We start from the raw sequence: 10,728 nt of genomic DNA, 5'->3' as shown, positions 1-10,728 counted from the left end.
GAAGTTGGAATTTCGAAATGTGATTCAAAGTTCGAAGAAAGTAGACACACTAAGCAGGGGCGGAGCTTGAGCGATTGACTTGGGGGGGCCGAAAGTATTACAAACTAAAATTAACGTTTTTATACATGAAAGAACCAAAAGAAAAATCAGCAATTAAACACCAAAAATACCTAAATTACTCACCAAAAATTCCTTAAGTTACTGTCTTACACATAAAAAGAAACCAATTTTTTTTCAACAACTAAATACCAAAAATACCTAGAAAAAGAATTACAACTCAGCCCGACGACCTTTAAGGTCTTTAAATTCATCAATTACTGACTTCGTATCAATGTTTTCAGCAATTTCTCTTTCTATATAAACCACCAAGTTGTTTGCGAGAAAGTCATCTGACATCTTATTGCGAATGCGGTTCTTGAATATTTTCATTGCTGAAAATCCCCTCTCTGTTGTTGCGGTAGAAACTGGAAGTGTCAAGATTAACTGGACCACTCTATCAAGCAAATAATACGTCTCACGTTTCTGAGTTTCCACAAGACCCTTGCATAGGTCAACAATAGTTGATACACGACTTAGCCTGGGATTCTTTGTCATATCGATATTAAAAATATCCAACTGATATCGTAATTGAATTCTCTCTTGCTCTGTAAAATCTTCAGGATAATACTTCTCAACAAGAAGACAAATCTGATCAATGTTAATCACTTTAGGGTGTTCTTTTGAAACTAAAGTAGAACTAAGACTTAACAACTCCATCGCCTGATCATTGAATCTACTATTCAACTCATGTAACTGTTTGTCCAATGTGGATGTAAACAAATATACTCGATAAAAATGTGCAAAAGTAAACTGATTATCGTTTTTTCGAGGCCGATATCTAGTACAAGTATATGGAGCTTGCATATCCGGCACATCTACTTGATGTTTCTCACAAAAAATCTTTACCTGTTCAAGTAAAGAATCCCATCCGTTGTTCCTGAAATCATTTAGACTCTCCTTTGTTGCTGAAACTAACTCCATGGCATTAAGAATATCTTGGGATTTCTTTTGTAGAGCTTGAGAAAGTATATCAGTTTTTCCCATTAGTTCTTTCATCAAGTGAAGAATAAACACAAACTCAAATGATTTCAGGTAACAGTAAGCTGCATCAGCATCTCCGCGTTGAGAATAAGTAGCAGATACATCATCAATTATTCCCTGGAGAACAACACGTGTACAATCAAACATGTTAAGCAAACTGCAAACAGAACGAAAATGAGAACCCCAACGTGTATCACCAGCTCTTCTTAATGTCCCAATTTGATTCAATCCTTTACCTGATTCAATTTCACCAAGTTCTAATAAATGTTCAATCTCAGTTGCCTTTGCCTTTTGTAACTCATCATGACGCTTACTGGAAGCACAAACTACATTAATTGTAAAAATTAAGTTTGTAAAAAATTGGTGTATAGGAATAATTTCCCTTTAAGCAGCCACCAGTGTTAGTTGTAATGTGTGAGCGAAGCAGTGAACATAATACGCATAAGGACAATCCTTAAGAACAAGTGCTTGTAATCCATTCCATTCCCCTCTCATATTACTAGCACCATCATAACCTTGGCCACGGATTTTGCTAACATCAAACTGATAGTGCAAAAGTTGCCTCCACATATTTGTTTTCAAGGTTAATGATAAGGTATCCCTAACATGAACCAAATCTAAGAACCTTTCCCGTATGATCCCTTCTGCATCAAAAAATCTCAAAACTATGGCCATTTGCTCTTTTTTAGACTCATCTCGTGACTCATCAACCATGACACAAAAGTACGAATCCCCGACTTCACTACGAATATGCTTTCGAACTTTATTTGCAATAATACTAAGAATTTCTTTTTGAATATCTCCAGAAGTATACTTTGAATTATAAGGAGCATTCTCTAATATAACATTTGCAACTTCATCATTATAAGACGCTAGAAGGTTTATTAGTTGAAGAAAATTACCTCGATTTTTGGAATTAGGCGATTCATCATGTCCTCGTAATGCACAAGCTTGGAATGTCAACCAACGAACTGTGTCAATTGAAGCTTTTAATCGTAACCGGTTCTTCAATATTTGTGCTTCATTTTGCTTCACTATAATATTTTCAATGTGTGTTGCTTGGTTCATCAAGTTTTCAGCAAATGTAACAGCATTTCTATGTTGTGAACAACCAATGTGCTTCAAGAATGCACAATTTTTCCCATCATTAACTTTTTTCCAATTGTCAAATCCTTTAACAGTAAATGCATCATAACCATGGCACACACTTGGTTTATCATTAAATATATAACAAATAAAACAATAAGAAGCATGTGTTGTTGGAGAATACTCTAACCAATTAGGGAAAATGTTGAACCAAGAATATTGGAATCTACGAGGATGTTTCTTTGAACCTTTAGCATGATATTCTTGAAGACGTATTTGGAAAGGTCCTAAAGTCATATAAGCTCGTCTTACTTGTTCCCTTAAATTAACTGGATATTCCCACATTTGTTTTCGTTTAGCGGGATCTCTTTCTAGATGCTTAAGATCCACTTCATTAGGATTTGATTGTGTAGCTTCATCAATATCATTCTCTTGTTGATTTTCATGTTCTTGCGGTTGCGGCTCACTTGTTGAAGCTTTGTAACGTTTACTCTGTTGATTATCATTATGAGTTTCTTCATCATCATTCTTTCTTTTGAAAAAAGAATCAGTGGTTTTCATTTTTCCCATGAAATTGTGAGATTTATATGATTGTATCTGTAAAAATCAAAAGTGAAATCATAAGCTCATAAACCAACAACCCAAATTCTGCAAAAAAATCTTATTTCTACAAATCTTATTTGATATTTTTGCAAAATTTTGCAAAAATCTGAAATCGGTTAATTAACAATGCTTCAAAATTCTAAATTACTTAAATACAGTTGTAAATGTTTAACATAGATAACAGCTTGTGTGTAAGATTTAAGTTTTTTCTTGACAAAAAAGAAATTGTTGGACAATAATGCAGAAACATCTAGACACACGGATTGACTTTATATTATAAGATTTTCTTTATAGGGGTTAAATATCATTACTTTGCTCTATCTTTTTATAATTGTTCATGTAGAAATTTCATAAATACTACAGATTCAAATAATGGTCAATTAATGATATTCATCTTCATCATTATTGTATTTAAATAATTAAATTAACAAATAATTGGTCTCACTGAATATGTTACATTCTATAGTATTTTATGTAACCAAATATAACCTTATGTTTTTTGCAAATGTCAACAGGTTTCATCATATTCATACCAATTTACCAACACTCAAAAAGAGTATTAGGTGATAGCAAAGAATTTAGTTATAGTGTCACATAATGAATCTAGAACTTTATAGTTTATTATCAAATACAGTGGCCCCAATTAATATATATTAATATAAGGATTCCTTATTTTTTGTATCGTTAAATTAATCTTTGTAATTGTAGCCTTGTAGGTTCATATCCCTCATTGTGAAAAAAAAAACAAACCTGCTTAAGTAATTATGATTTTTTTCCAGGCTTCACTTCACAATTCAATATTCACATTGATCAATTGATTCCAGGCTTCCAGCGACCAGCAAGACTTTATAGTTCAGACTTAGACTTGGAGAATAAGGCAGGAGACAGAGTGGACTGATCACTGATCTTCTGAGTTCTGATCAGCAACACAGGCAACAGTGTGACAGCACGCAGTGATACAGGCCACAGCAACGATTAAGGAGTGTTTGGTTCAGATTTCAGACGAGGCACGAGGGTAGGGACGAACGATAATGACGATCTGATTTTTTGTTTGATTCGGACTATTGGAAAAGCGCAGGAGGGGCCACAGCCCAATTTTTTAATGTCTAGGCCTAATATGGATAAAAAATATGGACTATTTACAATTCTAATAAAAAAATCAGGGGGGGCCACAACCCCTCCTGACCCTTAATATACTTCGCCCCTGACACTAAGATTTTCAGAAAACTAAGTCTCATGATTTTTAGATGTTCGTATTGACTTGCACAAATTTTAGAAGTTGGAGGACCGATTTGGGAAAATTGATCATAATATCTTCTAAATCATTTTTGGTGTTCTATTAAGGATTTAATGGTTAAGCCTTAAGTTTATCACTTTTAAAATGATTGTTGGTTAATTATTAGGCTATAGAGATGTGAAATTCAATTTAACCTAAGGGTCTTAATGTTTGGCTTAATGAGGGTTCAAAGTTAAGGATTTTCAAATAAAATGTCACTTTGTGGAAATGAAGTCCATTAAGAAAAACAGAGGCAAATTAAATAGAGACTTGAAAATGATGTTGTTTCAGCAAAAAAACCATCAACAAGCACCTACATACTACAACAATAAATACACCACCTTATTCTTGATTTATTTGTAGAGGTTTTTTCATTGAGGCATTTCATCGAACACTTGGTGTTTATAAAAAATATGTAAGTTGTCACAATGTCTATGAGATTATATGAAACAAGATAGAAGTTAATTACCCCAAATGAAAGAGTAATGAAGCAACAATAACAACAAGAATCACTAATCATCCAACAAGTATGTATTTGACATCATTCTGAGCTCATAATAAGATGTGTAAGCTCAAAATCCAAGAAAATCACCAAGAATGTGACTCTGATTCACATTCGTTTGCTTTAATAATCTCATACAGATCAGATTTCGTAAGCTCAAAATCCAAGTATATATCTCGAAATTTCTTCTAGAAGGTGGTAATAAGATGTTTTTGATTTCCATAATGAATGGGTGAAGAAGGAGCGTAAGAAGCTTAATCTAACGAATGATACTAACAACAACAAAAGCACGTTCAAATATATCATTTATATTTTTTATTGCTACTTTCTCGCTGATATTAGTATCAATTTCCTTCTTTGTCTGTTGATTTAATCATCCACCAAGTAAATGCTACACTACAATTACTTACATGATCAACAAAAATGATCCAATTATACGTATAATTCATCGCAAAAGAAAGCAAGTTCAGAATTCATCAACAATAGGAAATAATTTAGGAATTTTGTAGATAGAATGTCTTCAATGATGTGAGATCAAGTATTAGACACTCGATTCTTCGTTCATTATAAGCTTAATTTCATAAATTTCGTGATATATCATGTCAATTTAGGGTGAGAAATGCAAGTGTATAGACTCGAAAAAAAACCCTACCTGGAAGCTCGTATCGATCGTGTTTGCAGAGATCAACATCGTTGTCAATTGGGATTTGTGGAAGAGATTGCTAACGATGAGCTCCTTGTCGGGGTGAAATCAGAAACAAGATGCTTCAACGGAGGTCGGGTGGCTTCAATGGTGGTCCGACGTGAAAAATGAGATGAGAAAAGATACGTCTTTGTGGGGTGGGGTATGATATTTATTTTATTTATCTAATTAATAGTTATAACAAACAAGCATGTTTTTTGAATTTACGAGCTAAAAAATGTTCTCAATCTCAAAAATGTTCTCATTTGAACATATATATATATATATATATATATATATATATATATATATATATATATATATATAATGTTGTAGTTATTATTGTGAAAAATGTTTATAAGTTGTATAATGACAAGGCGACTATATATGTATATATATTTTTGGTGTTATATGTGCCTTCAAAGATCCAAATCAATCATGTAAACAGAAGACATATATGTTATATAATTAAAATTATATAACAACACAATATATATAAATTTATATACATATGGATATATGTTTTTGGTGTTATATGTGCCTTCAAAGATCCAAATCAATCATGTAAACACAAGACATATATGTTATATAATTAAAATTATATAACAACACAATATATATAAATTAATATACGTATGGATATACAAGCATGTGACAAATGTCATAATCAATTGTGATATACGAGCATGAGACATATGTCATAATCAATTATATGTGATGGATTATACTTTTATAAATATATATTAGGTATATATCAATTTTTAATTTAAAAGTCCAATGTTTAACAAATTGATAATTTTATATTTCCTAACGTATTATTTTAATTTTATATATACATATATCGCGCATGAATAAAACCAATAAAATTTCTCAACAATACATACATCAATACATACCCAAATTCAATCATATACATTTTCTAAATAAATTGTACCTTTACAAACTTTTCCCACATTCTTTCTCGAAAACATATCTAATGACATTGCTTTTAGTTTTTCTTTAACCAAAATACTTTCAACACTCACAAAGCTTTCCAAAATCTGATGATAGATTCACAAAAAAAAAATAATAATAATAATAAATACCCTACACATGACAATTTAACGTGCACAATTTCTTCAACCCAAATCCACACTCAAACCCAACTTAAAATGAAACCAATTCAAATCCAAGGATCAGATTTTTTTTATACAATCACAAGTTTAAATGTGAAATAAAAGCTTTCACTGCCTTCAATCATCCCCATCGAATTTTGTCAAACCCGCAAACCCGAAAACCCATCTCAATCCTCCTTCTTTCCTGTCAAGAACCAAAACCAAACACTCCAATGATTTCTATCAAAACAAACTAAAATCAATGTCGATGCCTCTTCAGGGTCAAATGGTCCTCTCTTCACTGCTACCGCTGTTTGCAGTGTCCGGAACTCACACCTCGCAGCCGGAAGAGACGAGGAAGACTTCGCTGCTTCTTCACGCTCTCCATCTCTTCGGACCCCATCGACCCTCGCTGATGCCCTACCGCATCTCGTTCTTCCCTTCGGCCCGTCGAACCCAGGAGACCACATCGGTTTGCGAAGCCGACCGACGAACGATCCCTGCTTCTTCCTCCCTCCTCTTCGGCCTCGTCGACCACAGACGATGCTCCCTCTGACGAAATTGCCACCACCGGACCAAGAACCACCACCGTCACTTTCTTATTTCTTCAAATCACATGAAAACCGAATTAGCATCTCTGATTTACCCACAGCCGAAGCCCATCGGGGCTGCTTCGTTGCTATCCCTTCTTCTTTCTCGTTCCCGATCGATTGAAAGGAAGAAGGCGACTCTATCGATTCTTGGAGCCCTTTTGATCGATTGAAGAGTGAAAACGGGACTTGACCTAAAAACGTATCTGTGATTTTGACTAAGTCAAAGGTCAAAGCAAAATCAAACTTTCATTTAAATTAAACAAAACTAACCCTCACTTGACAAAACTTTATCGAATCAGTCCCAATCCATAAACAACGATTCAATTTATTCAAAATCAACCCCTCATTTGGTATTTTTTTTACCAATACAGTCCTAACCAATCTAATTAAATTACCAAAAAGCCCAAATACTTTAGCAAAGTTACAAACCAGTCCTCAATAGTTCAAATTTGCTATAATACGGTCCCAAAGGTGTTTCAATGTTCAAGAAACGTAACATTTGCGGTTTCCCACGACAAACATCTCAAAGAAATCAAATTTGAACCAATCGAACTCACGCTTCAAGGGTGAGTGCTTACGGCCCATTTTTAATATTTTAATTATTTCAAGGGGAATACACGTGCCTAAATATTTTGTTTATACAAATCAATTTTCTTTTATGCGAAAATATAATAAATCTAGTTAATAAAAATATTATTATTTAACAATTTACCATATTGTTATGAATAAACTAGTATAAAATTTTCATATACGTATTAGGGTAGGGTTATTTTATCGTGATTTCACACAACGAATACTACACGATACAAAGTTATATAATTTCCATTTGACATTTCATATTATAACAAGCATGTTATGTAACCATGTAGTATTTCAAGGATTCAAACTATTATTATGCATGTTCATATATATATATATATATATATATATATATATATATATATATATATATATATATATATATATATATATATATATATATATATGTTCATTAATTTGAAACATTCATTTTTATAAAAACGAGCACATTACACTTTTACACACATGTCAAACATACTCAACTTTTATAAACCTTATATAACCATATTCGTTATGCCTAGAACTAACTACAAGTAAGTTAGAGGTGAAAGTTATTCTCAAACTTTTTAGTTAATTGCTTTTTAGTGGAACGTTACATTATTCATTAGCTGAGTTTAAACACTTAGTATACCCATACTACTGTAACCGTTAATCTTCGGAACGAGATACATATGTATAGATCTATACGGGGTTTACATCCCCACCTGCAGTTGTTAGCTACAACCCTTGACCAATCAACCGAAGCGGGTGATAAGTGTATACAATTTTTACTACAACATCCAATGAAGCGTTGTAGGGGGTATACTCAAGTCATATAACTCGGTTATAGGACTCACTGTAAACATTAACTAGAATATCTCTGTCTCACTACAACCATGGGCTTGGTTGATTTCAAAACTATTTTAAGTATGAAATTACTTATGTAATAATACAATTTGGTTTTCAAAGATATTCAAAGATTCTTTACAAACGCGGTTTTTCAAGTGTGGATTTATTTATACAAATATACATTCTGGCTTTTAAAGACTCATTGCGAACACTGTTTTAACTATTGTTATTCATACAAAGCTAATACTGTTTAGATTTATTAAAAATATTACTGCTTTTAGCAGAAAACCTATAACACTCACCAACCTTGTGTTGACCCTCAAAACTACATGTATTCTTAGGAAATTACTTAACAAACATTCAAGATGGATTTGATTATAGGTGACCTAGTTTACTTCTTTTTGTATTATATGCCTATTTGTTAAGGCAATTCATGTATTATTATTATTTGTAAAAACCTTGTATTCAAACATCTAGATGGAACATGAATGCTATGTAGTTTATTGTTGTACTTGTGTTATATATTTAGTTTAATTGTGATCCATGAACTTAGTCGCACAGCCCAACATGTTACGTTGCCTCGGTCGGGGGTGTGACATTAAGACCTTAGAATGAGGTTTTGACAACTGCAGTGTAACACGGGCGTACCTAATGGTATGTTGCACGTACGCGTCTCAGGTCCCGACTAGGCGAGGGTTGTGAGTACGCCAGACATACTGATTGGTACGCTGATCGTACTCTCCAGAGTTGACTTTGGGCTTTATTTCAGGCCATTTGTGGGACTTAGGAACTTTTGGCCCTTCTTGGGCCGTAATCTATTCTGTGATGGGCCTTTGGGCTTGGGCCCATTTTGGACGTAGATTATCTTTTGGGCTTCGTAGCTAGTAGCATTTTGGCCTTGATGGGTTAGGCCCAATAAGGCATGGAATAAGTAACTTTTTCCCTTAAGGCCAAGATTAAGGGTTTGGACTAACGAGTTGGATTATTGACCTAATTTTTTATTAGGGTTTCTTTACTTGTGATTTAGTGGGGATTTTCCAGTTCAGCAGCCCGATCATTTGTTTGACTGTCAGCAGATTAAGGTGAGTTTGCTCACTATACTGTAGGTCACTAGGATATGTTATGTGCTTGTAGTCTTTGTGACTTCGGCTGTATGTGTTATATACTTGTGTGTCTGTTTGCTATATGTACGTGGGGTGAATTCGACCCGGTACAACCTTTTGTTGACATATGAGTTGAAATAGACTCGGGGGTGAAACAGACCCGGTACGACTTGGGCCGAAGCATGAGTTGAAATAGACTAGGGGGTGAAACAGACCCATGGCTAATATAGACCCGACAGCCTTGAGCTGGTAGATATGTATTGTATGCGGTATTTTGGGGAACTCACTAAGCTTCGTGTAGCGCTCACACCAGGTATTATTGATTTTTGGTCATGTATATATAGGTTATTGCTTTATGGCCTTGTTTTGCAAGTTTGAAGGGGAGGAAGGACCCTTTCTGCCAAGTTCGAACTTTTGGAGGCGGAGCTCGAACGCGGGGCGTTCCCTTGGGGATCGTAGGGCGTTTACGCGTTGACCTCAAACCCTAATTTTGAGGGTTTGAGATGTATTTAAACACCTTAAGTCCCAGGTGGTGGCCTCGTTTCTATTCTCTATAACTCCCACAACCCTAATCTCGAAACCCTAGAGCCTCCATGAGTGTTGTGAGATCACTGTGTGTTTTTTAGTGTGTGTTTGAAGCTCATTCAAGGAAGAGAAGCTTGGTGCAAGGTGGTGGTTGAAGTAGGAGCTTATAGATCTTGGTTCTCTGCTCAATTTCTAGCCCATTTGAGGTATAAAGCTCTAACCTTGCTCATTAGAAGCTTAGATCTAAGTCTTAATGGATTTTAGTCCCTTTTTGGTCCCATAGTTGAGGTCTAGTAGTTTGTGATCATTCCAAAAGCTTTGAGTTGCTCCTCTTGGTGTTTCTGAGGTTCTAGATTCATGAAGCTTGCATCTTTATAGTTGTATAAGCCCTATGCATGAGATTTTGTGACAATAGTCAATTTCGGGTCAAGTCAAAGTCAAACAAAGTCAACAAGTCAAACCGGCGACTCAATTAAACCTTGTATATTAGGGTTTACGTTATGTAATTACTGTACAACTCGCTATATTAATGAGAAAACATCATTTGGAAAATTCGTGTGTTTAATTTTCCTTAGCCTTAGTGCTAAACAATGAACCAAACCGATAAAATAATGTTGCATACTCATCTGGAGTGTGTAAGATCCTAAAACATGGCTTAATGGGGTTTATGGACCTTGCGTTACGAAGCCGGACACTCAAAAAAGTCACAAAAGAAGCCTCTCTTAATATCCTTCACTCTATCTCTCTATATTCTCTCTTCGTATGTGAAATCTCTTC

The 10,728-nt window shown here is 34.3% G+C and overlaps 1 protein-coding gene across 1 annotated transcript; it reads right to left on the bottom strand.

Moving 5' to 3' along the window:
• Positions 1–270: 270 nt before the first annotated feature.
• Positions 271–2,727, bottom strand: LOC111908171 (uncharacterized). The gene is made up of 2 exons (XM_023904004.2): positions 1,530–2,727; positions 271–1,406 (listed from the first exon to the last, which is right to left on the bottom strand). Exons 1-2 carry the CDS (start codon positions 2,725–2,727, stop codon positions 271–273), a joined length of 2,334 nt encoding a protein of 777 aa, XP_023759772.2.
• Between the last annotated feature and the right edge of the window lie 8,001 nt (positions 2,728–10,728).

This window comes from Lactuca sativa, chromosome 7 (assembly GCF_002870075.4).
Source record: "Lactuca sativa cultivar Salinas chromosome 7, Lsat_Salinas_v11, whole genome shotgun sequence".
Classification (NCBI taxonomy): Eukaryota; Viridiplantae; Streptophyta; class Magnoliopsida; order Asterales; family Asteraceae; genus Lactuca; species Lactuca sativa.
The sequence above is the reverse complement of the archived record's forward strand: the minus strand, read 5'-3'. Positions and strand labels throughout refer to the sequence as shown.

Excerpts from the sequence above, each read along its gene's own strand:
- LOC111908171 (XM_023904004.2), bottom strand. The coding sequence starts at position 2,727 with ATGAAAACCACTGATTCTTTTTTCAAAAGAAAGAATGATGATGAAGAA. Across the intron at positions 1,407-1,529 it reads AGCACTTGTTCTTAAGGATT|TTTGTGCTTCCAGTAAGCGT; the intron begins GTCCTTATGCGT and ends CAATTAATGTAG.